This window comes from Ursus maritimus, unplaced genomic scaffold (assembly GCF_017311325.1).
Source record: "Ursus maritimus isolate PB19 unplaced genomic scaffold, ASM1731132v1 scaffold_11, whole genome shotgun sequence".
NCBI classification, from domain to species: Eukaryota; Metazoa; Chordata; class Mammalia; order Carnivora; family Ursidae; genus Ursus; species Ursus maritimus.
The window spans coordinates 59,787,812-59,815,535 of NW_024423453.1; the positions used below are offsets into that span (position 1 = coordinate 59,787,812).

A 27,724-nucleotide genomic window follows, 5' to 3' on the forward strand; every position below is an offset into this window, starting at 1 on the left:
CCCCCCCCCCCCGCACTCCCCGCCTTCGCGCCCACTGCGGCTCGCTGGGGAGAGGCCATCAAAGCGGGAAATCGGAGGGGTGGGCCTTTTATTACTTGCAGAATTGTGAATCACAACTGAAGATCCCTAGTAAATTTACACTCTGCTCTTTCGGGAGTTTATTAGTCACTCACACGCCGATTGTAAATTCCTCCTTCTCTGTGCCTCCCTCTACACACGGCCAGACGCAACGGCGACCTTAAACGAGGGACCTACACCCACTCGGGCTTCCTCCGGGGAACAGGGAGGCCCGGGCGCGCCGCAAGTAAGAGAGACTCCGGAGCGGGGAACTCCCCACCGCGGGGCAGGAGGGTGACGCGAGCCCGGGACCCGCTCTCGCGCGACGCGAGGCTTCGCCAACCAGGGTACCTCAAAGGTGGGCGGGACGAGGAGCTCACACGCGGGAAGAGCAGCGTCCGAGCTCCCGCTGCTTCCGGGTCTCCGCAAGCGCTTCCGGGGTGCGCGCCACGCGGCTGCTTTTGGCGCTGACGGCTAATTACCAAAGGCCAAGAGAGAACAGCAACAGCCGTGGTCAACGATAACGCCGGGGTGGGTGACACCAGGGCCCCTCTAAATAGTCGTCGTCAAGCCCCAGTGCTCAAGCACGTCCGCATCTGCTCTCCACCAAGCAGAGAAGGGGATTCCTGTAGGGCTCCCAATGTTGCAGGGTTACGTGAAGAGGGGGACCAGAGCGCACGCCTCAGCATCCCGGTCCCACCTGTGGTCGCAGGGACTCGGACACGGCCCGGAGCGCCTCTTTACGCAGAGTAAATTCACTGGGTGCACGAGGAGTGGCCTTTCTGTGCTCTGGCTTCCAGGAAGGTCTCTGCTCCTGGTCGTCTGGATTGAGTCTGATTCCGGTGGGCTCAGCTCCCCTTGACCCTCCACGGTGAGGAGAGGAGCACTGCCAGGCAGAGGTCACAGTGATGCCGTGTCTGCAAATGGGTCAGCTGAAGAGGGGCTCCCTCGATGCCAAAAATCGGCTTGGTGTTGGGGTGCTGGGTTGAGATGTGAGAGCAGATCCTCGGGGTAATCTTGTATGTGAGCCTGAAATTAATTGAAAAGGCACAGGATACACACACGCGCCCGCTTTTACTTACACTTGCTCTCAAATAATTGCCCCCTTCCTTCGAAGCATCTGTTTTGTCAACCAGGATCTATTGTCTGAACTCCTACTATGTGCTCAATATCTCTACCAGACCCTTTGGGAGATGCAAGGCCACAGAAGTCTAACTTCTTGCTGGTGAATCAGGCTCAGGACTAGGAATTAGTGAGAGGGAGGTAGCCCTTTAAAATTACTTCTTGTGCTGCACTTTTTTTTCTGGAGTGATTCAAAGGCACCCGGAGGAGAATGTAATAATGTATGCCTGGACTTCAGGCTCAGCTTCCTTTTTCTGACCCTTTCTCAACCCAGCTTTCCCTCCTCAAGAGATTTGGAATTCCCCTTAAGGAGGGTGGGTGGAGAAACTGCCAGCCCAGGTAAGTATGGGAGCCACATGGTCTCCAGAATGGAAAAAAGGAAATCATCTCCAAATGCAACCAGGCAGGTGGGGGTAGATCGAATCTGAAAGGGAATGGGAAATCTGAATAACCCCCAAGGCAGCAGACTCCGTACCCAATGGTGAGGTGTGAGAAACAGTCAACATTTGGAGCAGTGGAGTCAGAAGAGTTTTGGCAGCTGTTAGATAACTTCCTGATCTACAATAAAGTTCATGTGACCGAGAGGATGTTTTCCGCAATTCCGTTGCCTGGCTACCTTCGTCTCTCTCCAAGTCTGCAAGTTTAAGAGATTTTTCTGGGTCCCAGTTGAATGGTGGTGCTGGCCGAATGCACACCCTGGAAGGGGTCTGGCAGACGGCAACTGCTCAGGTTGGACAGGTGCAGTCCAGGTCTCACTGATTTGTTGCCTCCCCAGCTCTCACCTGCAAGGTGACATAGAGGCCCCCGTTTTGGAATGGGGAATCCAGACCCTCCCCTCCTCCTTACCAGCCATCAATCTGTTTGTTCTGGACCCTACCCAGATGGTGCAAACTAAACTTTTTTTTTTCTATGTAAATTCCCAAGCCCCTTACTTGGCCCCAGGGTCCTCAGGCCACAACAGCCAAGTTTCTGCAAGGCCATCTTCTATAATTAGTGCCTGACAACTACGGAAACCTACGGCAAGACATTTACTTTCCTTAGTGAAAAAAAAAAATGTAAAGGGAGCCCAGGAGTTCTTCAAGACTCCCTGGGAAGCATTGGGCATTGAGAGGGGCCCAGACACACCAACCCTGAACCTTCCACTGCCTGGGCAAAGGCTGAAGAAGGGGTGGTGGAGCCCAGGCCCAAAAGGCTTTCCACAGCCCAAATTCCTGGGTTCATCCTAGCAAATGTTTCCAGCACGGCCAGTGCAGGTGTTGCCCTTCGGTCCGTGTGGCCAACTAGTGCTCACATCCTTCCCTCTCCCAGAACACCCAGTCATGCACATGTGGACTGGCCCCCCAGGCAGGTGGGTAGGAGGCCGTGCTCCACTGGCATCACAGGTCTGAATTTTTGCACAGGTTCTGGCCTGCCTCGAGGGACCATCCTTTGGGTCTGTTGAATATGGGCTTCCCGGAAGTGTCACTGGAGTTTATTAGAACTAACTGAAGAGACCCATAGCAAGAATGCAAAAAATCAAACCTTGCCACCAGAGTTGGAGAAAGTAAATAGGGGCAAGGTCGAGAATGCGCTGGTGCTGTGCAGAGGGAAGGATTTGAAATTTGCAGAGTCGTTAGTAGCTGGCAACAGGGGGTGGGGGTGGGGGTGGGGGAGTGGGGGGGTGGGGAGTCAGAGTAGATCAGCCTAGCAAGCCATACCTCCCGTGGGAAAGGGAACTGTAAGTTTTGTCACATTTCTAGAGTTTCTATAAAGAAAATGCGTCTTTCCTGCCCCCCCCAAATAAACAAATGCACAACAATGAGGGTCATCAGGGCTAGGAACAGAGCTTTCAAACCTCTTATTGGGCAAATGTCCTGGTTTTGCAAAGGCAGAAACAAACTCCGTGAGGCCAAGATGCTAGCTCGAGATCACAAAACCAGTAAGTCCAGAAGCCATGCTCCAACCCAGGTCTACCTGGCCACGAAATACACAAAGCACTTGCCTCTGACAGGGAGGTCAAGTGGGATCTTAGAGACCTCCAGGAACTCTAAGACTCTCCAGGAGTCCCTGATCTGTCTTAACTCCTGATGGATTTTGGGGGCGGGGTTGGTCATTCTTAGCAAAGGAGAGACTTACCTTAAATCTGCTGGGGAGGAAGTCTGGGTAGTAAGTCTTCTTAAGTACACCAAGAGTGCCTCCCATTTTCTGCCAACCGCAAGCACTACTAATCTAGCTGTTTCTTCTGACTGCCTTCCAGCCCCATACAGCTACGAACCCTGGAGCTCAGAGCCCACCCACATACACCTCTTCTCCTGGCACGGATTGGATGCTGAAGAAGCAACTATGGATTTGGTCAGTGGTGCAATCCCCTGGCTCATGGCCATCGTGCAGAATCCAAGCTGCCCTGGTTTCCTCATTTGGATCCATTTCTTTTTGGTCTTGGCTTAAAAAATCAGTCTGGCCGTTAATAACTGTCATAAGAGCACTGTGGCTCAAGTCACTGGTGCCCCTCTGTATGGATGGCGGAGAGCCTCCCCCTGACATACCCGTCCATCCCAGGGCTTTTCTCACCTCACTCCCTGCTCAACCTCCAGCTGTCCCTACCCACCGCCAGTGCGTAGAGCCCTGCTGGACCCCAAACCCACTTGAATGTGCCCTTCCCAGGCAAAAACCCCCAGAGATACTGAACAAGGGAATTGGGTTTGAGAAGCCAGTGGAGAAACCCAGTGGAGATAAGCTTTAGCTTTGGTCATTGGAAATTCAGGCAGAATTCCAAACACCCTTCCAATTTTGCGTATGAGTATTTTCCTTTTTCTTTCCCTCTCTTCCTACAGTTTCCTGTTCTTCTAATATCTCTCTTGAATTTATTGATTTTTTTTTTTTTTTTTTTTTTTTTCATACTGCCAGTGTCTCTGAGAGGAGAGGCGATTTTGTATCTGATCATGCTATTCTGGTCAGAGGAGGGAAAACCAAGTTCAATGCAAATTGGCAACCTAATCCTAGTCTCATGGTCAGGCTCTTCTATTTGGTGTTCATAAAGTCCAGCCATAAGCAGCAGCAGAAACTACGGCAGAATATGCTAGAGGAGAAATACATGAATGCAGTACAGCTTTCTTAACTTGATTTTTACTTGTCTGTTGTGTGCCTTCTTTGTCACCACTGAGATAGATAATCATTAGTTGTAAAAGAAAACCAGGGGGAGGAGGCAGAGAGAGTTAACTAGTTGGCATTTAGGAAATCACCATGGGCTCTCCCTCTCCCACCACAACGACTATAAAGTAAGTTAATATACCCGGATAGTTTTTTTTTTTTTTTAATCCTATTCAGTGACCACTCATTTAGCTGCCTCCAGGTTTGGAAGAGTGCTCCAGGGGCAATTAGGGTCTAGAAATTCAGGAAATGCACCTGATACCCCAGGAATTACCTCCCATGTCCAAAGGGAACAGAGGGCTCAACAGGAATGAGTATAGCTTTAGGGACCCCTTAAAACAATTTGTCCTGAATACCCACTTGGAGCCTGTGTCCCATGCTGCAACTGACCAAAAGAGAAAAATGTGGGCATCTGGTTCCCTAATTCTCCTTGGTCAGGCCCAACATCAGGAGAGTAAAGAAGAAAGAAAATGGGGAAGGAAGTAGACAATGGAGAGGATCTAGGCTAGGACTGTGTAGGAGAGGAAACAGAAAAAGTCCCCCACCCCCACCCCCGGCCTGTGCAGTCTCCTTCCTTGCTTTCTGGCTTTGCCTGTTCTGTCTCACTCCTCCTACCTTCTGCAAATGCCTCAAATCCCAAATCTAAGGCATTTTCTCAAGAGTATGAGCAAGCAGTCACCAGACAGCCTCTCTGTGTTAGTGGCATGAACAGAAACTCAGGCCCAGTGAATCTGACTTTAAATCTTCTCAACCCTGATGTGATGAGGCAAGAAAAGTGACAGTGAGGGACATGTGTGTGGCAGACTTGGGGCTCCTCTGGTTGAGGAAGAGATTCCTGCTAACTTGGATCTTCTCGAACATTTTGGAGGAATAGGTATAAAGGTGCTACAGTTTAAAGTAGCGTTCAAAGCTTCAACTTCTTAGACCCGGATCTTCCATCACTTAAATCTCTCTGGGAATGTATATTAGAGGCCCATGGAAGGCAGCTCATCTCCCTCTTCAAGGTAAAAAGAGACGTAGCCAGGCTGCAGAACCTCTAATCGTGTCATCAGGTCTCAGGACATTGCTAGAAGCAAGAGCATGGCAGTAAGGAAGCCTGGACTTTCTTTGGATGCGCAGATTAGGCTCTGGCCAGGTCCCCTCTCTGTGCACCTCAGTATCCTTGCAGGCATACAAGGTTTGGAAATACTCTTCTTATGGTTTGGGAAGATTAAATATTTTACAGCCTGTAAAATGCTTGACATTTAATAGGCTCTCATTAAAAGTAGTTCTTTGTCCCATGTTCTGGAAGTAGAGGCAGGCAAAAAAAATTTTTTATTTAATTAGTAATGTCTATACTGAAGGTGGGGCTTGAACTCACTACCCCAAGATCAAGAGTCACATACTGTATGGATTGAGCCAACCAGTCACCCCTACTCCTCTTTTCTTGACGGAAGAACAGAGGAGAGGTCCTGGAAGAGCAGCAGAGAACCACCCTTAACTTCCCTGACTTCTCGGATTGAGCCACATGGCCTCAGTCCTGCTGTGGTGGCTGGACTCTCAGTCCCCCTGCCCCACGCCCGCCTCTTTCTAGGAGCCCAGGCCCAAGCCTAGGCGAGTGCCAGGACTGTGGTGCCTAGTGCACCAAATGGAGCCCAGTCTGCTATAACTGGACTCTGGAAATCTCTTGCGGTGGTAGGTGGTCGAAGGTCCTGGCATGAGAGACTGGAGTTCATTTGACAGCCAAAGGGCAAGCAACACTTGGTGCAAAGAGTGCTGGCTTCCCCAGGCCAACCTTGCTGTTTGTCCTCTTCTCCAGAGCATTCATGACACCGACTGGGCGCAGAGGTCTAATTTAATTTCCCCCACCCCACTCCCACCCCGGTGCTTATTATGCGGGACAGGCCTTACTCCTTGCTTAAGGCCGAAGGGCAGGCCTTGTTCTTTAAAAAATCCCCAGTCTAGCCTCATACAATTAACAAAAGCCAAAACAGTCCCCAGATCTCCAACCCCCCCCCAACCATCCCCGCCACACCCGAGGGCCCCCAACCAGTGTCCACCACCAGCACCACCTTACTAGGGCTTGGAGGTAGAGCCTAGAGAGAAGAGAAGAAGCCAAGGACCCCACACGAGGAGAGAGTAATATTCGTTCCCATCACTGGCAGAAGGTGGACGATCTGGAGCTGTCGCTGGAGGGCTGGCTTGTGCATGGAAGTATTTAGCAGGTTCAGTGCTATTACTGCCTAACAGGGTGTGAAAAGTAATATGAATGTGAAATAGTGTGGGAAAATGGAGAGGTTCCAAAGCAGGCAGCGAGGCCCCTCCGCGGTCTGGCCTGGAAGGCTCAGAGTACCTGCTGCCTCATGCGTGGCGCCAGGAGGCAACGCTACTGGCCTGGGCCCACTGAGGGAACTGGGTGTGGGGGGGGAGGAATTAAGGACCCACTGAGGGGGGGCGGGGCGCACAAAGACTACTAGGGAAGGGGTGGGAGTGTTGGGGGCCAAGCTGGCAGCATGGGAGAGAAACCCCAGTAAGTAAAGCCTTGAGGGCTCTCCCTTCCTGGCCGCAGAGGTTCACACTAGGAAGCTTCTTGGAACGTCACCACCTCCCTACTAAATACACCGATAAAGACTGACTTTTTACTTATTATTATTTTTTTTTTTTTACTAATTTTATGAAGCAAACTATCGACTGAGTAAAGCTGACAAGAGGTATGTGAGGGCTTTCTGCAGGAGGTGGGAGCGGAGGGGAAATGGCAAGGTCCTAGTTGATGGAAATTTCTCCAACCGATTCCAGATCCAGAACACACAAACCCGACAAGCATCCCCACACTACGTCCTGAAGACAATGACTCCTCCTCGTGGTCTGACAATAATCCCCCCACCCTGGCACACAGAGGGGTTCAGACTTTTCTACCTCCCAGGCCTCAGCAATCCCTAATTGCAGGACGCCCGAACCACAGACCGGCAACAGGGGAGACTGATCACAGGCCGCGCCCCCGCGCTAGGTTGGTGCCCAAGCGACTTGTCCTGGGGCGAGGGCAGCGCCCTCCAGGAAGGCGCTAGAGAAGAGAAGGCCCGGGACCAGGGTCTCCCCAGTACAGCGTCGAGCTACCTCTCAACTCCACCTCCAGCCGGGCTCTGGTATCCTCCAGGCGCGAACGCTCTCTGCAACCACCAAGCAATGACTGCACGCAGGGCCCGGCTGGCTGGAGTAGCACTCGCGGCCCGGGAGGTGGAGGTGTGAATGCCTCCCTTTGGGATAGGTGCCACTGCATTTGTTGGGCGCACTGTCAGTTTGGAAACGAGTGTAGCTGCAGTCTCACATTTTCTGCATTCAGGGCCTGGTGCCGCAGAGATAGCCGGCCTCCCTCTTGAGAACGTTTCCCCAGACCAGACTGTTTCGGAGCCGTTCGGTGCTGGTGTAGTTGGCTGCAGATGGTACCAGATTTGGAACAGACCCCCGGAATACTCTAATTCAGCAGTACTAAGGTGTATTCAAGAATTGGTGGCCGCGGTCACCCTGGTTTTCTCATGCAAATCAGTCGACGTCCTAATATAAATCGAAGTTCCAGGACCTGAATTTGAGAGGGACGTTAATGAAAGAGGAGGGTAGGTAGGTGTGGTGTGTGTGTGTGTGTGTGTGAGAGAGAGAGAGAGAGAGAGAGAGAGAGCGCGCGCACAGGGACAGACGAGCAAACGCTCACGCGGCGGGAGGGTAGGGAAACACCAGGACGTGGGGGCCTCGTCCGCTCGCAGAAAGCCCTCGCAAGTCTCCAGCCTCAGGCTTCTACCCTCGAGGCCTGAACCTCCCGAGTCGGGGCCGCGTCTCTCCTCCCGGAGCGGGAAGGACGGAATGCGCGGCTCGAGGTGGAGTCCTTGCCGGCGGCCCCAGCACCACGAAAAGCCGGCCTCGGCCCCGGCCTCCGCGGGCTAGGGCAGCGGGACCCGAGCTCGCAGCTCCTCCCCCGGGCTCCGCGCGCCGCAGCCCTGCGCCTGGCCGAACCGCCTTTCTTTCCTGCCCTCCGCAGTGAGCTCACTTCCTCCCCGCGCGGCTCCCTTGCGTCGGCCGGAACCCGCTCCCAGGCCGGCCGCAGCCTCGGGGCGCGCGGCATTCGCGGTTTCCGCGCCTCTGGACTTTTCTGGGGGCGACGTGCGTGAGCTGAGAGAGATCCTGCTAGCAGGAAAGGAGAGGTCGAAGCCTCTGCGAAGACAGGAAATGGCTTCATTCGTGGCCAAACTTAGAGCGCGGGCAGGAGCGCAGGGAGAGCGAGGCCCGGCCGCGGAGATCCCTCGTGATACCCCCTTGACTCGGGCCCAGCAGCCTGCGTCTCTCTGTTTGCTTTCATTTTTTTTCTCTCCCGCCCCTTGTTCCCTTGTTTCTCCTTTAGGTTTCACATGTGTTAAAAAATTCATATGCAGGCACATTTAAAAAGCAATTTCGTATTTTAAAGTCGGCAGCAGCAGAGGGAGAATTACAAATAGGATTGGATTTAATTAGCTGGTAATTCTCCTCTCATGCCCCCATAATTAAACAGAGATTCTAGAGCTGCTTCAGGGCTCACAAGTGATTATTACAAGCATATTTTACATTTACATTAAAGTGCTATCCCCGGGGTGTAATCCAAGATCTGGCTCCATTTATTCGGATTTCGAACCTGAGAGCTGAAGCCAGAACATTGCTCCCCAGCTATGTTGTGGGATGGCTTGTGGGGGCTGTTGCTTAGTTTCCTTGGCTGATTTTTAATTTTGTTCAGTTCTCTTTCCGGGGCGTAAGGAAAGATAACCGAAGGCTGGGAGAGCCTTCAACCTCAGATCCCACTGAGAACTCACGCCAAAAGAATTAAAAAAAAAAAAAAACCCGCCCCTTTCAAAAGCGTGAAATTGTGCAAAACTCAGAGCCATCCTGGTGGTTCCCCACAACACACAGAGGGGTCACATCCAGCCCAAGTACGATCTTCAGCCCAGACAGCGGACCGGATCTGGTCACCCTATCCGTGGACTGTTTCCCTAGAGAGATCCGGAAGCCCCGTTTCGTGACTATTCAATCTCTCTACTCCCCCCATCTCTTTTCCCCCATTTCATCTTTTTCTGTCGCGGCGATGTACCAACCTTCCTCCCTCAGCGATTCCCTGTGAATCGTCCCTAGTTTCCTATCCGAGCCACAGCCTCGGTCCAGGGTCACAGCCCTCCCGGAACTCCAAAAAGGCCCCGGAGAAGGCCTGGGACCTTGTCTCCCCGGTACAGCGTAGAACTACCCCCCCTAAACCCCAACCCCACCCTCGCGCGCTCACCTTGGGACTCCGCGATGCTAGCTGTCCCCACCCCGCCTCCACCGCCTGACAGTTTCCAGGCTCCAGGCGAAGCGCGTGTCCGTGTTGTCACCAGATCCACGAAGGCTTTTGATGAGAGCTGCTTCCCTTTTGAAAACACCATTCCCTTTCCCCAAGAGAGAAGAATCTATTCTCCTGGACTGGTTTAAACACGCACATACGAAAAGTATCTGTGTTGTGAAAACATCAGCCTTTAATAATTGTCTTGGAGTCAGAGTAAAGACTTCCAGGAAATGATGGAGATAGGCCTGCTCAAGTAACCCATCCCCCAGACTGTCATTTCCCTGGCTACCTCTACTCTTGCCTGGCCCTCTACATCATTTTTTTCTTTTCTTAAAAACTGTTTTTACCACGACCTTCTTCTTATTTATGTCTTTATCTTAAACAAGAGATCCCTGGAAATAACTACCTAACCAAAGAAGAGGAACTCACCACTCCCGGCGTCACTAATTAGCGGCACATGCTGGCTAGGAGCCAGGAGCATCTTTGAGCCTGACTATTCTCATCTGGAAAAAAATGGTTAGAACAGATAAACTCTAAAGACCTAGTTCCAGTCTTAAATTCAATACTTCTAAGAAAAAAAAAGAGCCTTTCTTCTTACTTCTGAACGATGTGTGTGTGTGTGTTTCCACTAAATGTTCTGTCCAAGATGCAGATAAAGAGGACATTTTAAACTTCTAACAGTGCCCTCTTTGGCTGGTGCCTCCCAACCCAGCATTTCTCTCTGGGCACAGAAAGAGAACACCAGGGATAGGTCTCTAGAACACAGCCACCATCCAAGTCCACTTATGGTCACATGATTCATTAGGAACCTTAATCCTCATCTGACCTGGCCAATTCAAGCACCGCCAGTGAAACCCCATAAAACCAGCCTAAAGGCTGGCCAGCATATGCATACACTAATTAGAGTTACTGTGGGCCTTTGGCTTCCAGTCTGATGAACAGCTCCAGGGCTTCAGGGGGCAGAGGGTTTGAGGTCCTTTTCACCAACCAGTGCCCTTTGGTCCCACAAGGGCATCAGTTGAACACAGTGGGTGATCTGAAAGCTAACCCCCTGAAAGCTAACCACAGCCACTAAGCTGGGAAGACAAGAATCTGTTCAAAGGAGATAAAGGGAATCAGCAGTGAGCTTTTCTTGTTATTACTGCATCTAGTTTTATTATGAGAGAGAGGAAGGAGAAGCCCAAAGTGAAAGAAGAGAAATTTTTAGCATTTATACACTTAGCAACCCTATCCCTGAGCGCGCGCGCGCGCACACACACACACACACACACACACACACACACAGTAATGAGTACAATGTATTAAAAAACAAAAAAAGCTGAAGACGCTTCCAACCCCATTTACAAGGATAAGGGAAGGCGTGGTGAGGAGGAGCATGTGGGCTTGAGCCAATTTAGCAACCACAATTCTGGCCAGGTACCAGGAAGTCACAGAATACCCTAGATAGCAGAACTGGCTCCATCCCTGGCAGGCGGCCCTGTGCATGGTAATTTTCCTGCAAGGATATTCTCTTCTCCATCCACATCTGACTCCTCCGTAGAGGATGGTCAAGGTCAGTAACTGCCAGCCAGTAAGACCTTTGAGCATCTCTGAGAAGGGCACTGATATAACTGAAGGTGCCCCCTGTTCTGTATAGGGAGCAATCAACTCTGGCTTTATCGTCTTTCATTGAATTGTAAAGGACAAAATATCTAAGGTCTCTCAAGTCTACATTACACTGCCAAGCTTATCTGTTGTTTTATAATACACGTGCATGTCCCAATCCCTTTCCCATTATTTATGACCCATTCAAGATATCTGCAGGCTAGAACATGGCAAAACCTCCCTTATAGTAGGAGGAAATTTGGTATTTATTTGATGCATAACAATTTAGTCCTTTCCAATTTGTGTTCCAGCGTGTTTGCTTCAAAAAATGAGGAGCCACATCCCCACAACTCTAGAATATTATAACCTCACTCTTTCTGCTTGCTTTTCTTCCTTCCCTTCTTCCCTGTTTCTTTATTCTTTGGACTCAGCCACAGAGAAAAAAAACAACCCAGTTTGGAGCTTTAGAAATCGTTTGTTCTGCATGTGCCCTGTCTTCTCTTTCCCAGATAGTTTTAATTACAATCTGGAGGCATCTTACACCCTGGCCAGATTGTATTTGGTGAGAGCCTCTTTTAAAATTCTTCAAAGCTTCCAGGGATCTCCCCCCATCGCCAAGCCCTCCAGACCAGCAAGCGGATACAAATGGAGAAATTTGCATCATTCTAGATCCATAGAGATTATATTGCTATTTGCTTTTCTATGCATCAGGAAGCTCGGGAAGGTTGTTCAAGAAATGAACAATGGGAGAAGCACCTGGACAGATAGAAAGAAAGACTATTCATATGTACATTTTGTAGCTTTTTGAACCATGAGAATTACTGCCTATTCATTAGAAATTAATCTGATCAGGATATATATGAGAGATGTTGGATGTTAACTATATTTAGAGATAATATCACGTATTAGGGAGAAGGATCTTAAGCAGATCTAGAAAAAACATGCAACAAACTTTCTGTTTTGCTTAATTGGTCATAAGCTAGAACTATGACTAGAAGATAATATTTCATGCAGATTTATGCAGAAGTATAAAACTTTAGGTGAGGCAAAATGCACACCACTCCTCTCTTCAAATATTTCTCTCCTATTCCCAGATGTGAATATACGTCAGTTTAAAGCTGTTTGCTACTCAAGTTAAGTCAGGTTATACTGGGAACACAGACTTACAGGACTGGCTGAGCCCTCAGTCATAGGTACAAAGGTTAAGCTAGAACCCAACTGTAAAAGGACTGATGTTTCCTAAAAGGCACTTGAAAATGGACAATTTTCCTCCTTTGTACGAGGAGGACAAGATCCTTCCCTAGAAATGGCTGCCCCTCGGTGGCTCCCCCTCCGCGAATATCTTTTCACTCCTCTGAGGGTGGGCTAAACACTTTGCCCTAGGACATCTGCCCCTTACCCTAAGCTTTAACCAGGTGCAAATGTTTTTATTAGGCAAATTCTACTCGGGAAACAATGTTTTAAGCCTAAATCAAAAAAAGGAGGGTATAAATTCCTTTAGTGATGTTAACACAATCAACACAATTCCCCCCCCCCAGGTCATCAGATGGCCCTGAATGCCAAAAAGACTTGGAAGTTCAAACTGCTGTGCCCTTTAAAAAATAAGCAAACAACTCCACCCTACAAGGGGATGCGGCTCATAAGCTAACACTAGTATTTACATCTCCTGCAGTTTTTCCTGTTGCATAGTCCCTGCTAGTAAACAACCTAAACCTATCTCATGGCAAAGGTCAAACTGCAAAATTACAGGGACTTTTTAAAACTCTTATTTAAAGGTATGGTATATAGAAAACCACATGGGGAATAATCTCAGTTCTACCCACTTGTGTTAATAAACAAATCCTCCCCAGACACAAAATCAGATCACCTTTTCCCACGAAAACAGGTGGTTAACTATGTGATTTCCAAGGAGGTACTTGTATATTGGAAATTAGGAGGGATTTCAGAAGATGCATGAGGAGAAAGAACCGATCAATGTTTGTGAAACCCCAAAACGTGGCATTTGGGGGAAAGGGGGGGCCGGAAGGAAAAGAAAGGGAGTTGAAAGAGCCCTTGGTTTCCCCAGCTGTTTGCAGAGGTTGGAACATATGGTGCCAGGGTTTTCCAAAGATGTCAAAGGATAGAAAATAAAATTATTTTTCCCCCTAAGACATGCCTTTCCCCCAAATAAAGATACATCTTCAGGCAGGAGACATTTTTTCCTTCCAGAGGGAATGAGCAGAGGACACTTAGAACCAATTCTCATCATTTAGTGAAAATAACAGAGTGATCATGGAAGCAACAGGAGTCAAGGTGTTCATGCTAAAAAACTTCAAGATCAGGCCTGGCCCCGAGTGGGGATATCCAAACCGGTTCTTCATATTTCACGTTTTATAGACAGAATTTTCCCTAAAGGATATACTTTCATTAGGTCATAAATGCACCAACAGAGGAGAGAGAGAGAGGGTAAAAGGGGGCGTGTGTGTGTGTGTGTGTGTGTGTGTGCGCGCGCGCGCGAACGCGCGCGCGTCTGGCACAGGGGCGCGGGCGTGCGGGTCCCGCGAAGGTGAGACTTAGGGTCCAGGGGCGGAGGTGTGTACACCCCAAGGGCAGAGTTCAGGGACGGTGACTTGAGACCAGTCTCAGAAAGGCTTCCTGGGGCTTCTGCTTCACCTTTTTAGTTCTTACATTTCCTCTGGGTTCCACCGAAGAGCCTAATTGCCCCCAAGTCCAAGTACTTACTTGCCTAAAGGCCACAAGAAGAGGGATGGGGGAGAGAAACCTGTTTTTTCAAAAGTTTGTTAAAAATTTAACTCGGGAAGACTTTTAGTTGGGGCCTCAGTCCCTGAGCCTAGATGTTAGGGAAAGGGGTTGTCTGAAGACTTTAGCTTCCCGCTGGAGCCCATTCCTGGACTGGAGAAGTTTACCTCTCTCAACACCCAAGGGATGCGACTTAGTGCTCTCGAAGGCGAACGCTCAGCACGTCTGGGCTCCCTGGTGCCGCCAGGAGAGAACGCTGCAGGCAGGGAATCGCCCTGCCTCTGCTAGATTAGCCACTTTGGCTTCTTCCAGAGCATTTCTTGAAAGCGAATCGGAGTTATGCAACCAGCGTAATTAGCCTCTATCGAGTCCCGGAGAATATTTAAATACACAGCACTGGTTTCACACCTAGAAGTCGGTAGCAGTTTCGAAATTATTGTAAAACACCGCCTGGATGATATATCGTCTGTCTAGGCCAGATTAGCAAGACACGCGCGCATACTCTACGTTTAAATCACACCCTGAAAATGAGATGTTTCGATAGGGATTTACACGTGACACAGAAAAACAGGAACAATTCATCATTTCTCTTTTTTGATTCCCTGTTTCTAAAGAAAGCATTGGGATCAAGGACGAGTTAGGTAATGTGAACTGAAAGGCACGCAGGTCGCCCAATCACAATTCGTAGTTCAAGGAAAACTGCCTTTAATTGACGTCGTGTATATTCCTCGGCTCCTCTCGAGCTGCCCCCAAGAGTATTTATTCCTGGGGCTGGAAACAAAACAACTAACCCGGTGTGCGGCGTAAGAGAGCGCTCCAAGATGGACTGCCGGAGAGAGGCATTTTGACCCCGATGGAAATCAGTCATACTGACAGACGCCCAGGGAAGGTCAATTACCCAGCGCGCTGACGTTACGCAGAAGCGCGCCCTGTTGCGACTCCGCCGCGGCGCCCAGGGGCCGCAGGCTCCCCGTTGGTTGCCCCAGATTCCGACAAAGCCCCGCTTCGCTTCTCTGGGCCTGGGATTTCAGCGTGCAGGCACGGAGAGAGCGGCAAAAAGATGCTAGAGAGGAACAGGGCGAGAGAAAACCGAAAAAAGTAGTGGGAAAGAGAAGTGCTGCGCCATTGCGCCGGCGAGCTGTGGAACCCAGAAGAAAACGAGCAAAATCCGCAGGGGAGGGAGTGAGGGAGGAGGCAAGGGGGGAGAGGACCGCTCGGCTCTGGGCTCCCAGGTCCGCCACTTGGGAGGTCCCGGCCCCAAGGCAGGCCGGGCCAAACGTCCCCCCGGGAGGCTCGCCCCTCGGGCGGGGTCACAATTATACCTCGGCTCCAGGCGAGGACTTAAAAACCAAGTGGCGGGGGCTGCAGTCTGGAAGCAAGGCCCTGCGGTCATCAGAGGGGGGCCGGGCCAGTGCGCAGAAACTTTTTACAAGGCGTGTGGGTACATGGGGGAAAAAAAATCAAAACAAACCACTTTCATCCAGCGTGGGCCGTGAAAATAAAAGCTGCCTTATAAAGGGGGCGAGCGGGAGTTTTGAAATTTAGTGTGTGTTTTGCTTTTATATAAAGAGTTTTGTGGTTTTACCTGATAACCTAGGGGGAACTGTGGGGAAAATAACTGCTAGATTTTTTTTTTTTTTCGGAAGAGGGCCGTAATAGGAATTCACAGGTTTCTCCCAAATCAGCTTGTGTCCCAGAACTGAAAACAACTGCATACATCCATATAGATCATTACGAACTGGGGACAATACTTGCGTGACCGGATTATTGTTGACGTAAAGTGGGATCCAGTGGTCCCACCTTCTTTTTAAAAGTGAGCCTTTAAAACTGAGTGCAGAGGAGGCGGAATGGAAAGCGTCAAATAGTGTAATCTCTCATTTTACCGGAGACTGGACCGGAAGACTTCTCTAAGAGTAACCGGCTCGGGGCGCAAAGACCAGGCGAAATTCGCCGGGCCGCTGTAGTGAGGGCGTCCAGCCAAGCCCGGGCTCTGGCCCTTGGCTCCAAGGAAGGGACCCGACAGCCGGCCCCCTCCAGGGCTGGGCAGGGCTGGAGGGAGGCAGCTACCTCCTCCTGGGCTTGGGCCTCACGTCTGCGGTATTTTTAGCTTTTCTCTCTGTTCCCCAGAGGCTCTTTTGTAAGCCGAATGGAGGCTCTCCAAACTACCCTCACTGGGAGGGGGTGTGGGAGTAGGTGGAGGCGACTGCACGGGGTTTTGAAAGAAAAAAAAGTTACTTAAGTTTAAATTAAAACAAAACTCCCTAGGTTTTTGTCCTTACAGCCTTTTCTCTCTTTGCACCCTCCCTGGCCCAAGTCCGTGGTAACAAGCCAAGTTCCATAATTAAGTGGGCCATGGGGGTAAGGATGGGTAGGATCTAGATATTGGAGCAGAATCAGAGTGTTGTAAGCCTCCGTTTCTGCCTTTCATCCCCGCTCTCCCGGCCACTACTGCTCCCCCCGGAGCTGGCCTAGGAACCCTCCGGAAGGGAAGGGAGGAGGGGAGGAATCTCCGTTACCTTCGAGGAAGCAGGGACACGCGGCATTTGTTTATTTTTAAAATAAAGGTTTAAAATAAGCCCAAATGTTTTTGCAGCGGAGTTTCGAACCCAGCGTGTGCCCAGGGATGCGAAACTCAGGACTCAGACTCACAAATGGACGGGTGTTTAGTGCATAGAAAGCCGGGTCTCGCTGCGCCCCCTCTCACCTTGGAGATGCCCTGGTCTAGCTTCCCGGCTGAGGCCGCAGCCAGGACTTTCCCCATCCCACTTCTTCCATCCTGGACCAGGCTGGGCCCCTGCTGGCTCCTGCGGCTCGCCTTCAGCCCACTTCCAGATCCCCGCAGACAGCCCCCGCCCACCCCCACCCCTTCTCAGGCTTGGCGCTGCCCCTCGAAATTGCCCAGGCTGGCGGGATGGCGCTCCGCTGTGGAAAACTAGGGAGGGAAGCGGGAGCCGAGCGCCGGTGCTCTCTGCTTCCGCCTTAGGTTCGATCCTCTCCCCCCCCCACCAACCCCGCCCCACAGGGAGTATTGGGCCTTGCGGTCCACCCCAGCGCCTAGGGTGCTCCACGTTGCCCCCACATCCCGGACGCCGTGCCTCTACCCACCGGATTGCCTTCGGGGCCCCTCGGTGCTGTGTCTACGCCGCCGCGCTGTGGATCGCGCGAACAGGAACCAGTAGGCCCGCCGGGTCTGCGCTCTCAGCAGCTGGGTAGCCCAGCGTGTCGAAGATGCTCAGAGGAGGAGGAAGTGCAGAGAAAAAAGAAGAGGAAGGAAAGGGGGGTGGGGACCTGACATACACACAAGCACGCAAAACCAACTTTGGTGATGGACTTTTTCAGTTTCACACGAAGCGACCTGTAGTATCTGGAGAAGGTTTTTGAAGACTTTTAGGAGGGAGGGTGAGTTTTCTGCTGAGAAACTCAATCTGCCATACAGTAGCGGCCCCATCTGGGATCTGTCACTGCTGACAGCACCACAGGGCACAGACGTGATCTTCTGCACAGCCTGCACTCCCCGAAATACCCTCCTTAATCAAAGGATGTCTGCGCGCCGGAGCTCAGCTGACCGCGCCGGGAGCAGAACTGCCTGCGAATTCCACCCCCACCCCCTTGCGCGCCCCCTCCCCACGGACACAGCCACGGCCCCTCTCCCCTAACCAGCACATTAATTAAAAGCGGAAAAGAGACAGAGGCTGATGTCATTGCTCTCAGAAGATCATAAACGTAAAAGAGTCATCCTGTGAGAATCCCTGAAAATGACTTTAATGAATAATTTCAGAGACAGTTATGGCTTTGGGTAATTACTGAGCGAGAATATGAAAACCAGATTTGCAAAGCGAAGGCGATGGTCAGGCGGCCTGGCGGCCACTTTCTCCCATTAAAACCGCACCAGCTTTTCTTCACCGCCAAATTCTAGTTACAGACTTTGGATGCATTCTCTTCTTTAAAATAAAAGCAACAAACACACATTTTTCTTTTCCTGCACTTCTGCCTTATCCTAAAGGCAAAACTGTCAGCTCAGAGCAACAACAGCCCACTTTAAATAGAAGTCAAACACGCACTGGCTTCAGTGGCCATTGGCTTCCATTTTTTCAGGAAGGAGGTATTAACGGCCACTTTGATTTAGAATGATGTCTTTTTGGCCTTTTCTTGAGGCAATATACTTAATAAAGGTTGAAAATTCCTTCTGCCCCCCTAAGTAAGAAACTGTTTGTTTTAAATCCTTTCAGCTGGTGAAGGAGCAAACAAGTGAACAGCAAATGACCCCACTTCTTACAGAAAAACCTGCAGGTCTCCTTGACTCTAGTCCTTGTTCCCCACAATGATTTGGTTGTACAATAAGGAAAGATATTTTGACATACTCCATCTGGTCACAGGGAAGCATCAGGTTGGGCCTGGCTGTTGATGATTAGCTGTGCATTAAATACACTATTTGAGAAAACTGTCTTATTAGTTGGGGAGGAGGTTGGTGAGTACCCGGTAATCTTTTATATGAACGGTTAAGCTGCTTGCAAACCTACCTTCTTTGCTTGGAAATGCAAACTGGGATTCTCTGGGCGTTTGGTCCATGTGGATTCATCCTTCCAATTCAAGTAAAAATTCATTTATGCTATGTGCAGAAAGTATTGATAAAAAGTAATGTTTGCCTGCATTGTTTTTGCCTAAGCAATGTAGTTTTTTGTTGTTAGTTTTGTTTTTGAGTCCGTATCATTCGGAAAACTGATTATTTGCCTGAGTAGACTCCATCATTAAGGAAGATCATGGAGAAGCCACTTACCAGCACTGTGGGAAACTACTGTGCAGCTATTACTTGCCCCTCCCCCCCTAAAAGCACAGTTAGGCCCCTCCTTCTCCAGTCATCACAGACTCGGTTGTCTAAAGCCTCATTCTCTATTCCTAGCCCCCAAACCCTCTCTACCCACCCTCCCCAGCTGAGTCTTTCCTTCTCCTTCTGTTGGGGATAAGGGTGGGTAAAGGAGGGAGTCAAGCTCTCTCAAATGTGACATTTTCACTGATTTAGGAGGAAATGGCCCTCATCCGTTCTAGATTACATGAAGACACTTTGGAATTTGGAGTTTCAAGTTGCCTCAAAGAATTGAAGAGGGGTGAACATTTGGAAAATTTTCTCTACTGGATTTCCTGTTTATTTTTGATATCCCGGGCCCCCCAAATAGATCTTCTTGTCACTACATTCAAATCCTGGGCCATGGATTCTTTTCACTCTAGCTAAATTCACTGTAAACACTGGCTTGGGCTTTGCAACCTGTGTGGAAGTAGATAGCATTTTCCGGGTTTGAGTCTTTGCATTTCCCAATTAAATCGAGGTGTAGGACTGATTCATGGGGTGGCCAATTCTCTCCCTGTAGAGACTTTAAATAATGCAGGCCTTGCCCTACCTCTCCCCCATCCTTGATAAAGCCATCCTCACCCCTAGCGTCGTTTCATAGTGGTGGTTGACCGAGTGCCAAGAATGTGGGATTAGCTGCAGTGGGTGTGTGTGGCCTCAGGCAGTGGTTCCTAAATCCTGGGGCGGGGGTGGGGGGATGGGGAGCTTTTGGAAATTGAATAATTCTTTTCTCCTACCTGACATGCTGAATCAGGATTTCTCGTAAAGGTGGGGTGAAATGAAGGCTGAATTTCTAATTTTATCAAGTTCTTCAGAGATTTTTGGATAACCAGTGTGGTAAGCTCCAGCCTAAAGTGTTCTGGAGTTGGATTCATCCCAGAGATCAGGACAGTGCCCCAGGATGCTGAAGTCGGAGGTCTGGGGTATTCTCCGGTCCAGGAATTATACAAATATACCTAGCCTCTGTTCTGGGCATTGAGATATAGTAGGGGACAAGTGGATGCCAGTCATTCTCTTTTCAGCCAAGGAGCACTTCCACTGGGGAAAGGGGGAGGGTAGGCAGAAGAGGGTCTAGAGCCTCTGTTCCTTAGATCCATTGGGCTTTAATAGCAGGTGCAAAGACAGAGGCTCGGAGAGAGGCCTGTTCTGTAATAAGGCTCTTCCAGGTCACCTCATTAGGCAGAAACTCCCACTGTTGAGGCCCGAGGGCTGTGGGAACCAAGAGGAGCCAGTGCGGCGGGAAGGGCAGCCCTAAGAGCCGCCTCCTTTGCCTCTCGCCTGCACGGGCACCGCGGCGAGGGCCGCAGCTGTTGGTGTAGGAGAGCAGCACCCTGGCGCTGGCGTAGAGGAGCGGCCAGAGGTCAGTCAAGGCAGGCTGTGGGAGGCTTTTCCAGGCTGAATGTACCAAGGCGCAGCGAGTTGGAAAATTTAAAGTGAGGAGGGGGCCAATAGAAACTTTAACTGGCTTCGCCTTACCTCAAACAAGAAAAACAAAAACGTCTTCTGGGCTAAAAATACATATTTAGAAAGTCCCTGTGCGCAAGCAGGCGGCGCGTTCCAGCTGCCGGCCTGGCCCGGGGAGGACTTGGCCGCGCGGCCGCCGATTACACCCAGCTCGGCTGGGATGGCTCCGAGCCGTCTGCCCTGACGTCAGCGAGGCTCGGGGCCCCGCCGCCGCGAGATAGGCAGCGCGGCCGGGCGCGGGCGCGGCGCTAATCACTCCCAGATGTCCCTAATAGCGGAGATAAAGACGGACGGAGCGGCCGGGAATAAATTTGTAATCAGGGCTCTACCATCTGATCATCAAAGCGGCCCAAATGCCGGGAGAATTTGAAGGGAATGTGTGTGTAGGGGGGTCACGTTTAGGGGAGAGGCGGGGGACGCGATCCTCGAAGGAAACTGACTTGGGCAGGGTGGAGCGAGAACAGGGAGAGAAGTCGAACTTCTGTGCGCGTGTAAGATACGCAGTGCACTTTAACTTCACTAGCCTGACCGGCCGAAGCCGCGGAGCTGTTAGAGGCCGGCTAGAACCCGGCAGACAGTTGCTGTGCGGAGAGTACTTGCCCGGCAGAAGCTGGATGGCAAAGCTGCGCGCTCGGAGCTGTCCGGCCCCCGGAAACGGGCGACTCGTTTCCTCCGCTGGAGTTACCTCCTCGCCCCTCCTCCCCTTTCTAAACAGTTAAAAAGTACTTCATTCTCCCGCCGCCCCACCCCCTCCCCTTCACCCCGTAGACGTGAACCCTACGGCACGGCTGAGCTTCCTCAGGAAGGGGGGTACTGGGGCCTCGAGCAGGGGTCTTAGGCGGCTCCAAGGTCTTTCTCTTGGAGGGATCCGCGGGCTGCGACAGGCCAGGAGTCCAGTGCGTCGCGGAGACCTGTTAGTGCCTCCTCCTCATGCAGGGGTCTGGACCGTAGGAGTTGGGCTGGGTGGAGGGAAGGGGTTCACTCAGGTTAACGGATCCAGAAAAGACAAGCGGAGCGCAGGGTCTGGGTTCGGCCCTTTCCGAGGCGTACGCCACAAGCCTCCTTCGCAGATCATCTCGTCTTGGCACCTACCACCAGTTCCTTTTCCAAATCCAGGCGCGTGGGTGGGACTCGCGCGCAGTGAGAACTCAAGGCGGCTGTGGAAGAGAAAACTGCAAGCCGCACACGCAGCGTTAGACACCGAGTTTCTTCAAAGCTCCAGGAATAGCCGAGAGGTTTCCCGCGCTTTGTAGACCTTCAGTGCAAATGCGGTTCCGGCTATTGTGGCATCCTTGGACCAGTTGATTGTCTCCTGCACGCACACCTCAAGCGCTCGCAACTGGTTCGGGCTCTCTCTGCAAAGCTAAGGTCTCGGATGTAGCTCACAAGCCTGCCTCCTTCCGCTCCCCGCAGCTTTGATTCTGAGCTCACTCCCACCCTAGGCACCCCTTCCAGCGAAATCAGCGCGCACACAACTCACCCTCCTGCTTCCTTAACAACCCGTGGGATACGAGCTCTGTGATCCTCACCAGCAGCAGGCGGCGGCCGGTAGAGGCATAGACGAGGGCGGACGGATCGAGCCACGCTCCACCGCGACTCACGCACACTTGCTACCCTTCCTGGCGCCACCGCTGACCCCACCTCATCGCGGGGACGACCGGGCCGCCTGGTCCTGAGAAGGGCAGCCCAGGCGGGGAGGCCCACGCTTCCTAGGTGCTCGGACCTATTGGCTAACATACTCGGATGCTGGAGCTTCCCACCAAGCCTCCAGAGGGTGGGGTGGGGTTGGATTTAGAAGGCGGGAAGAACCCCAAGTGATCTTGCTGTCTTCTTCTAATAGTTTCGACCTGAAAAAAGCTCTTAAGGGTGCCGTTAGTGTCCCAGCTGGGGGCGAAAATCCTGGAAAATTGTGACTGGGAGCAAGGAGTGTGCTCAGATCCCCCTCTGTTGAGCTTTCCAGGTTACTTCCCAAGAATTTGAGAATGGGTCTGTAGGAACGAACACACACACACACACACACACACACACACACACACACACACACACAGCGGCCGAGCCCTCTCCCCGCCGGTGCTCCAGGGTTATCAGGCGCTCGGCCTGCGCGGCGGTCTGGGGCCGGGCCCTGACAGCCAGATCTACCATCAATTTACCTTCCGCCGCCCCAGCTTCCCATTTAGCTTTTAACGTCAAATCCTGCATTTTTGTCGGCTCCGGCCTGTCTAGAGAGCTTGTGATTTCGCTGCAGGAGTGATTGCTTTTAACAAAATGGCAGCAACCACATTATCCGAGCAATTAAAACAGAGGCCTTTTAGCCGGTCCCGCAAGGCAAGAGGTTGGAAACTTTTTTTTTCTTTAAGCAAAAAAGAGAGGGAGTTAAAAGAGAAATAAATGTGCAGAAGAGAAAAGCAGGGAAGCTCAGAACAAATGCCGGCCCAGCACACCACTCGCTTCCCGGGACTTGACAACGTGGGGCAGGGATGTTGGGTGGCTGGGAACGCTGGGAAGGTTGGGATGTCCCATGAAGCTGTAGAGACAGATAATCTGGGGTGTCTTGCCAGTTAGGGGTTCAGCATCTAGGGTGTCGGGTCTGCTAGATGTCTGGCCCGTTGGGATTTCACACAGGTTGGAATGTCGAGATGGTGGAGGTGTCAGGCCTGGTGCTGCTGGGCCAGAGGAAGCGGCTCGGCAGGCAGGAGAGAAGGCGGGCAGCGCCTGGCCCAGACAAAGAGGACGAATTTCTGCAGCGCGGGTTTTAAAACATGTGTAGCAGCAAGCTGCCCCATAGCGATGCTGCTGCCAGGCTCTTCTGGATCTTCTCTGCTGGTGTTTAATAAACCAGAAAAAGGGTTAGACCAGCAAAAGTGCATTAAGACCCAGATGGTAAAGAGGACCAGCTACCCAAGGCAAGCACAGGCCCGCATGCATGATGAAGATAACTCCTCTTCAGTTCCTGGTTGAAAAACCTCACCACCTCCACCACTGCTCTCTCCACTATTTTAGTAAACCTTTTTTCTACCCCTGGGATAAGAAGTCTCTCTTTCCATCGGTTTAAAGTAAAGACGCAAAAGGCCGCTGGAGGCAGGAAAGGGAGAGAGCCATTCGGTCAAACCGACAAGAATCCCGAGAGTAATAGAAAATCAGGGAGCGCCTCCTTACGCCCCCCGGTGCTATAAACAAAGGCAAGTGTCTGTAAACACAGCCCGCGCCCACCGCGTCGGCCCAGCGCCGCCTGACCCGGGGGGAGAAAGTTCAGATCGCTTTGGCCGAGTTGTTCTAACCCCTCGCCCTCGCGCTGTCAGCTGCCCGCAGAAGAAACCCGCAGAGCCGCTCGTTCATCTCTCCCCCAGCGCCTGCGAATTCGCCCGCTGCAGGCGGCAGGCTCAGAGTGGGCACCCGCGAGCCATGGGAACCCCTGGGATATAGGGGGAAGGTCTGTGCCTGGAGCCGAGGTGCGAACATCACCCCGAGGATGGGTTCCAAGATGGAAAGCCTCTGGCAAGCCTCCCTAACACCAGATTTATATACGTGGCATTCCATGAAACAAACCGCTTTTTAATACGTTTCACCTTTCTTCCCCCACCCCCCCAACTCCATCTCTCCCCTCCTCCCTCCCCTCCCCAGCCTGCCGAGTCCTTTATGGCACTACAGTTTCTCTGGTTCCTAGAGCAGAGATTCCGGCTCTAGCCAAGACTACGGGCAAAGGAGGCCTCAGGGACTTCCTTTTGGGATGTGCTGGGACTCAAGGAGACCAAACCTCAGACGGGGTGACGTCCCCAGCGGGCTGGTAGCTGGGGAAGGGAGCCGCTTGTTCCGCTGGCCTGGGGCCGGGAAGACTTCAGACACCGCACAGTTAATATTGAGTTCCCTGTAGCTCCTTGTAAATCTAGCCCCCCCCCACCTCCCTTTAAATCCTTGGTCATGTTCGCGATTTCTTACTTGACGTAAAATTCCTTGTTACCTAATCATGGACTTTTTTCCAAAAGCTCTCCCCCGCTCCCAAGGCCGGCTCAGATGAGAATCACCCTGATGGAGACTACAAGCAAAAACTCCTCTTTCCCTCTTTTTTCTTTTCCAGGATGAAAGCCTACATTTTGAATTAGAAACTGTAGACTATTTCCTGTGGCTGCAATAACTCCTGGGATCCTTCTCAAATCTCCTCCACCTCAAACATGCTCCCCAAACAAAAACCAAAGGCCCCCCACAGAATGGCATCTGGTTGAATTCAGGGAAAACAAGAACACCTTTCCACCTTTCCAGCGAACTGCCAAGACCTTTCTCAGCCCCAGGTCCTCCTAATACTGACCACTGGGCCTACTCCAGGGCTCGGGGTAGGGAGGGGAATGCGAAGGAGACAGGACTCTGATAGAGCCCAGGTCCTTTAGCAGGATTTTCACCAAGGAACCTTCCCTGCGAGGGCTGGAGCTCACGGTGAGGATTGATCGGAACTACTGACTCTTTCAAATAAAGTTAGAGGCAATCATGATAATTTAGTTTACTTCTGAATATTTTAAATATTATGAAAACAAGTATAACAGTTTTGTTTTCAAAACTCTTTTGAGGTATCAACCATTAAAAGATTGGGTTTTTTTGTAAAAAAAAAACACACAGTGGTTTATTGAATACTTACAAAGTTTACACCTTCAATATTAATTAAATTCCACTTAGTTTTAGAGGACCGAAGTGCACAAAACAAGTAGCTGTTGGAAACATCTTCAAATAGGGAACGACCACAGATGATAAGACAGCACTAGATACCAAATCCAAAGGAAATGTTAGCGGCCCCATTTTCTGCTTTGAAATAAAAATTTATAATCCCCAGGAATATTTATATCCAAAGGCCAAGTATTAAAGATACACTTCACATACACACTATTATCTGCTGTCTTTATCTGGAAGGGGTTGGGTAAATGGGGAGGGGGCAACGCTGGTGTCTACACAGCCATGAGGGAACATTCACACACCGAGAATCTACGAGACGACGGGATCCCTTACCACGCGGGAGTGTCCTCTTCATATTAAAATATGGAATGCTTTTCTTCAAATATCCACTTTTTTTTTTTTTTGGTGGGGGAGGTGGGGAGCGGATGCCTCAAAGGGGGGCAAAGAGAGGGGAGGCAAATTGCACATAAATAAATCGGATGATTCCAAATGCGAGAAGTCCTCAGAGCGGAGCGTGGAGAGCTTGCCCGGAGTCCTGGGTCTGCTTCCGGCTCCTGGGCCCTGGCTCACGCGCGCTCTCCTCCTCCTCCTCCTCCTCACTGCTTGAGCTCCAGGGCCCAGACGTGCTGCGGCCAGCCCGTCCGGCCTTTGGTTTTCTTGTCGTTGCTGCTCACTGTGCTTTTCAAGATTTCGTTCTGGGCCGAGGAGAGGCGAAGGGGAGAAAAGTGGAAAGAAAAATTCAGAAAGGAGACCTGGTTCCGCGCCACCCCCGCACCTCTCCGGGGAGGAAAGAAGACCAGGGGGAGAGAGAGTAAGGGATGAGAGGTGGGACGGTTTCAAGTCCTAGCGTCTGTAGAAACGCTACGAAGATTTGCGCAGCCCTAGCTACCGCCCAGGCCTCCACGCGCCTGCAACGCTCAACTACCGGATGGGCAAGCTTATAAACAACCAGCCGTTTCCAAGTCGTTTATGGAGGGGCTGGGGGCCTTTTCTCTGACTCCAGATGTAGGGGCGCGAGCGGGGGTCGGCGCTAAATCTGGTTTCCCGGTTTTCAATCGCAATCCCAGGTTTGCGCTCTAGGGAAGATGGGGATAAGTTCCCTGTGCCCTGGACTGGGCTGGTGGGCAGGGGGCTCTCGGCACCCCCAACAAGGCAGTGCGTCTTCACCGCGGCCTCTGAAATCCCTAGTCATTCGGGAGGTCACTCGATTATGCACAGACAAAAAAGCGCCACAGGCCTCAAAGAAGAAAAAACGAGACAAATGGGATTATTTTCCAGGCCCTTCATGGCAACAGCCCAGCTCCAACACCACCAGCCTATGGACATTTGGTAGGAACTTGAGAAAACTAATTTTCAGTTATAGTTCTGTGTTACTGCAAACAACGATAACAATGATCATAATAGTATTTATTGTTTGTCTTAAAATGCTCATGCAAATAAAACAAGAAATACCCATGAAGTACACATCTGGGAAGTTACGGTTTAACCTCATTGCCCAAGAGAAACTGGAGGTGCATTTTGAAGTTAAAAGTACTTATTTTATGTTTACTTTTACGTCTTCTGAGCATTGTAATAACCACAAAACTCTCTTAGAATCAGTGGTGGTCTGGTTCTCCAGAGGGGGCATTAGGGATCAATAGTGAAATAATGGGAATCTAGCGCTTCTGGGCGATTTATTTTAGAAATACCTGAAAGCAAGATGGGATTGGAGGCCAAATGAAGGCTCTAAGAGACATAGAATGATTGGGCCTGGGCAATCGGAAGATCAGTAGGGACCCCGAGTCCAAAAACAAGCCCGAAGTGCCGGTGGGAACAGCCATCGCCCGGAGGGAAGATCACCAGCGCGAAGCATCCCCCTTAACCTCCTCCCTCCTCCACCTCCTCCTCCTCCTCCTGGGGCTGCTGACACCCCCCATCTCCTCAGCTTCTTGGGGAAACCATCCTCTCCAAAACCTGGTTTAAACAACCGTGGCTTAGGATGCAGCCAAAGAACGAGGGATGTCATTGCTCAGCCCAATTGGAAAGAGTCCGGCAGCACCGGTCCCCCGAACTGCGCACCCCCTCTGCCCCCTGCCCCCTGCCCCCTGGTACTGACCAGCTCCTTCTTCCTCTTCTCTTCTTTCACATCTGTCTTCTTGATCTCCGCCTTGAAGGCCTCCGCCTCGCCATTCTGGTCGTCCTTGGCCAGCAGGTCCATGAGGTAGGCGATGTAGCTGGTGGCCAGGCACTGGCGATGTGATCTTGGAGAGTTTGGTGTCCGCGGGCACGTTGGGGATACACTCGCGCAGTTCGGCGAAGGCGCTGTTGATGCTCTGAGTCCTGCGCCTCTCCTTGCGGTTAGCGGTGCCCCGGCGCTTCACCGGGCGCGGCCCCCCTAGGCCCGGGGGCCCGGCGCCCGGCGGCACCCCCCCGTAATGGGAGTGGTCCAGGCCGGCGGCGCCGCTGGCGTACTCGGGGCTGTAGGACAGGGCCATGCTATAGTCGGGGGGCGACATCTCGGGGTGGCCGATGAGCCAGCCATGGAAGTAGGGGTTCTCCTCGTGGCTGCAGCGGCTGGCGGCGGCGGCAGCGGCGGCGGCGGCGGCGGCGGCGAAAGGATAGCCCTCATGGTGCACCACCGGGTGGTGGGGGAAGCCCCCCACCAGACTCATATCGCCCTCCGCGCCCCTCCACGCGCCCCAGCGTGCGCGTAGCCCCGCCGCGCCCTCGGCCGGGGCCCCTGCTTCGGCGCTGGGCGGCCTCCCCCCCCCCCCCCCCCAGCCCTCGGGCGCCCGGGCCGGCCCGGCAGCCGCAGAGGGGGCTGCTGCAGC

At 51.7% G+C, this 27,724-nt stretch overlaps 1 protein-coding gene and 1 long non-coding RNA gene across 3 annotated transcripts in view; both read right to left on the reverse strand.

The window, feature by feature from the left end:
* The window catches only part of LOC103675922, a 35,461-nt gene extending 18,315 nt beyond the window's left edge, over positions 1–17,146 (reverse strand). Inside the window, exons 1-2 of one of the 2 annotated variants that reach the window (XR_571953.2) lie at positions 17,051–17,146; positions 409–1,086 (exon numbers count right to left, since the gene is read on the reverse strand). This is a non-coding gene — a long non-coding RNA (uncharacterized LOC103675922). Of the gene's footprint in view, positions 1–408; positions 2,254–17,050 lie in introns of those variants that run through there. The other variant, XR_005833925.1, reaches the window with a different exon arrangement.
* Positions 17,147–24,732: 7,586 nt separating this feature from the next.
* On the reverse strand, positions 24,733–27,598 carry LOC121101758 (heart- and neural crest derivatives-expressed protein 2-like). Its single transcript, XM_040626178.1, is given in 3 exon segments — positions 24,733–25,609; positions 27,010–27,144; positions 27,146–27,598. Coding segments are annotated over 3 exon segments (654 nt in total). The 5' UTR covers positions 27,566–27,598; the 3' UTR covers positions 24,733–25,510.
* Positions 27,599–27,724: the final 126 nt, after the last annotated feature.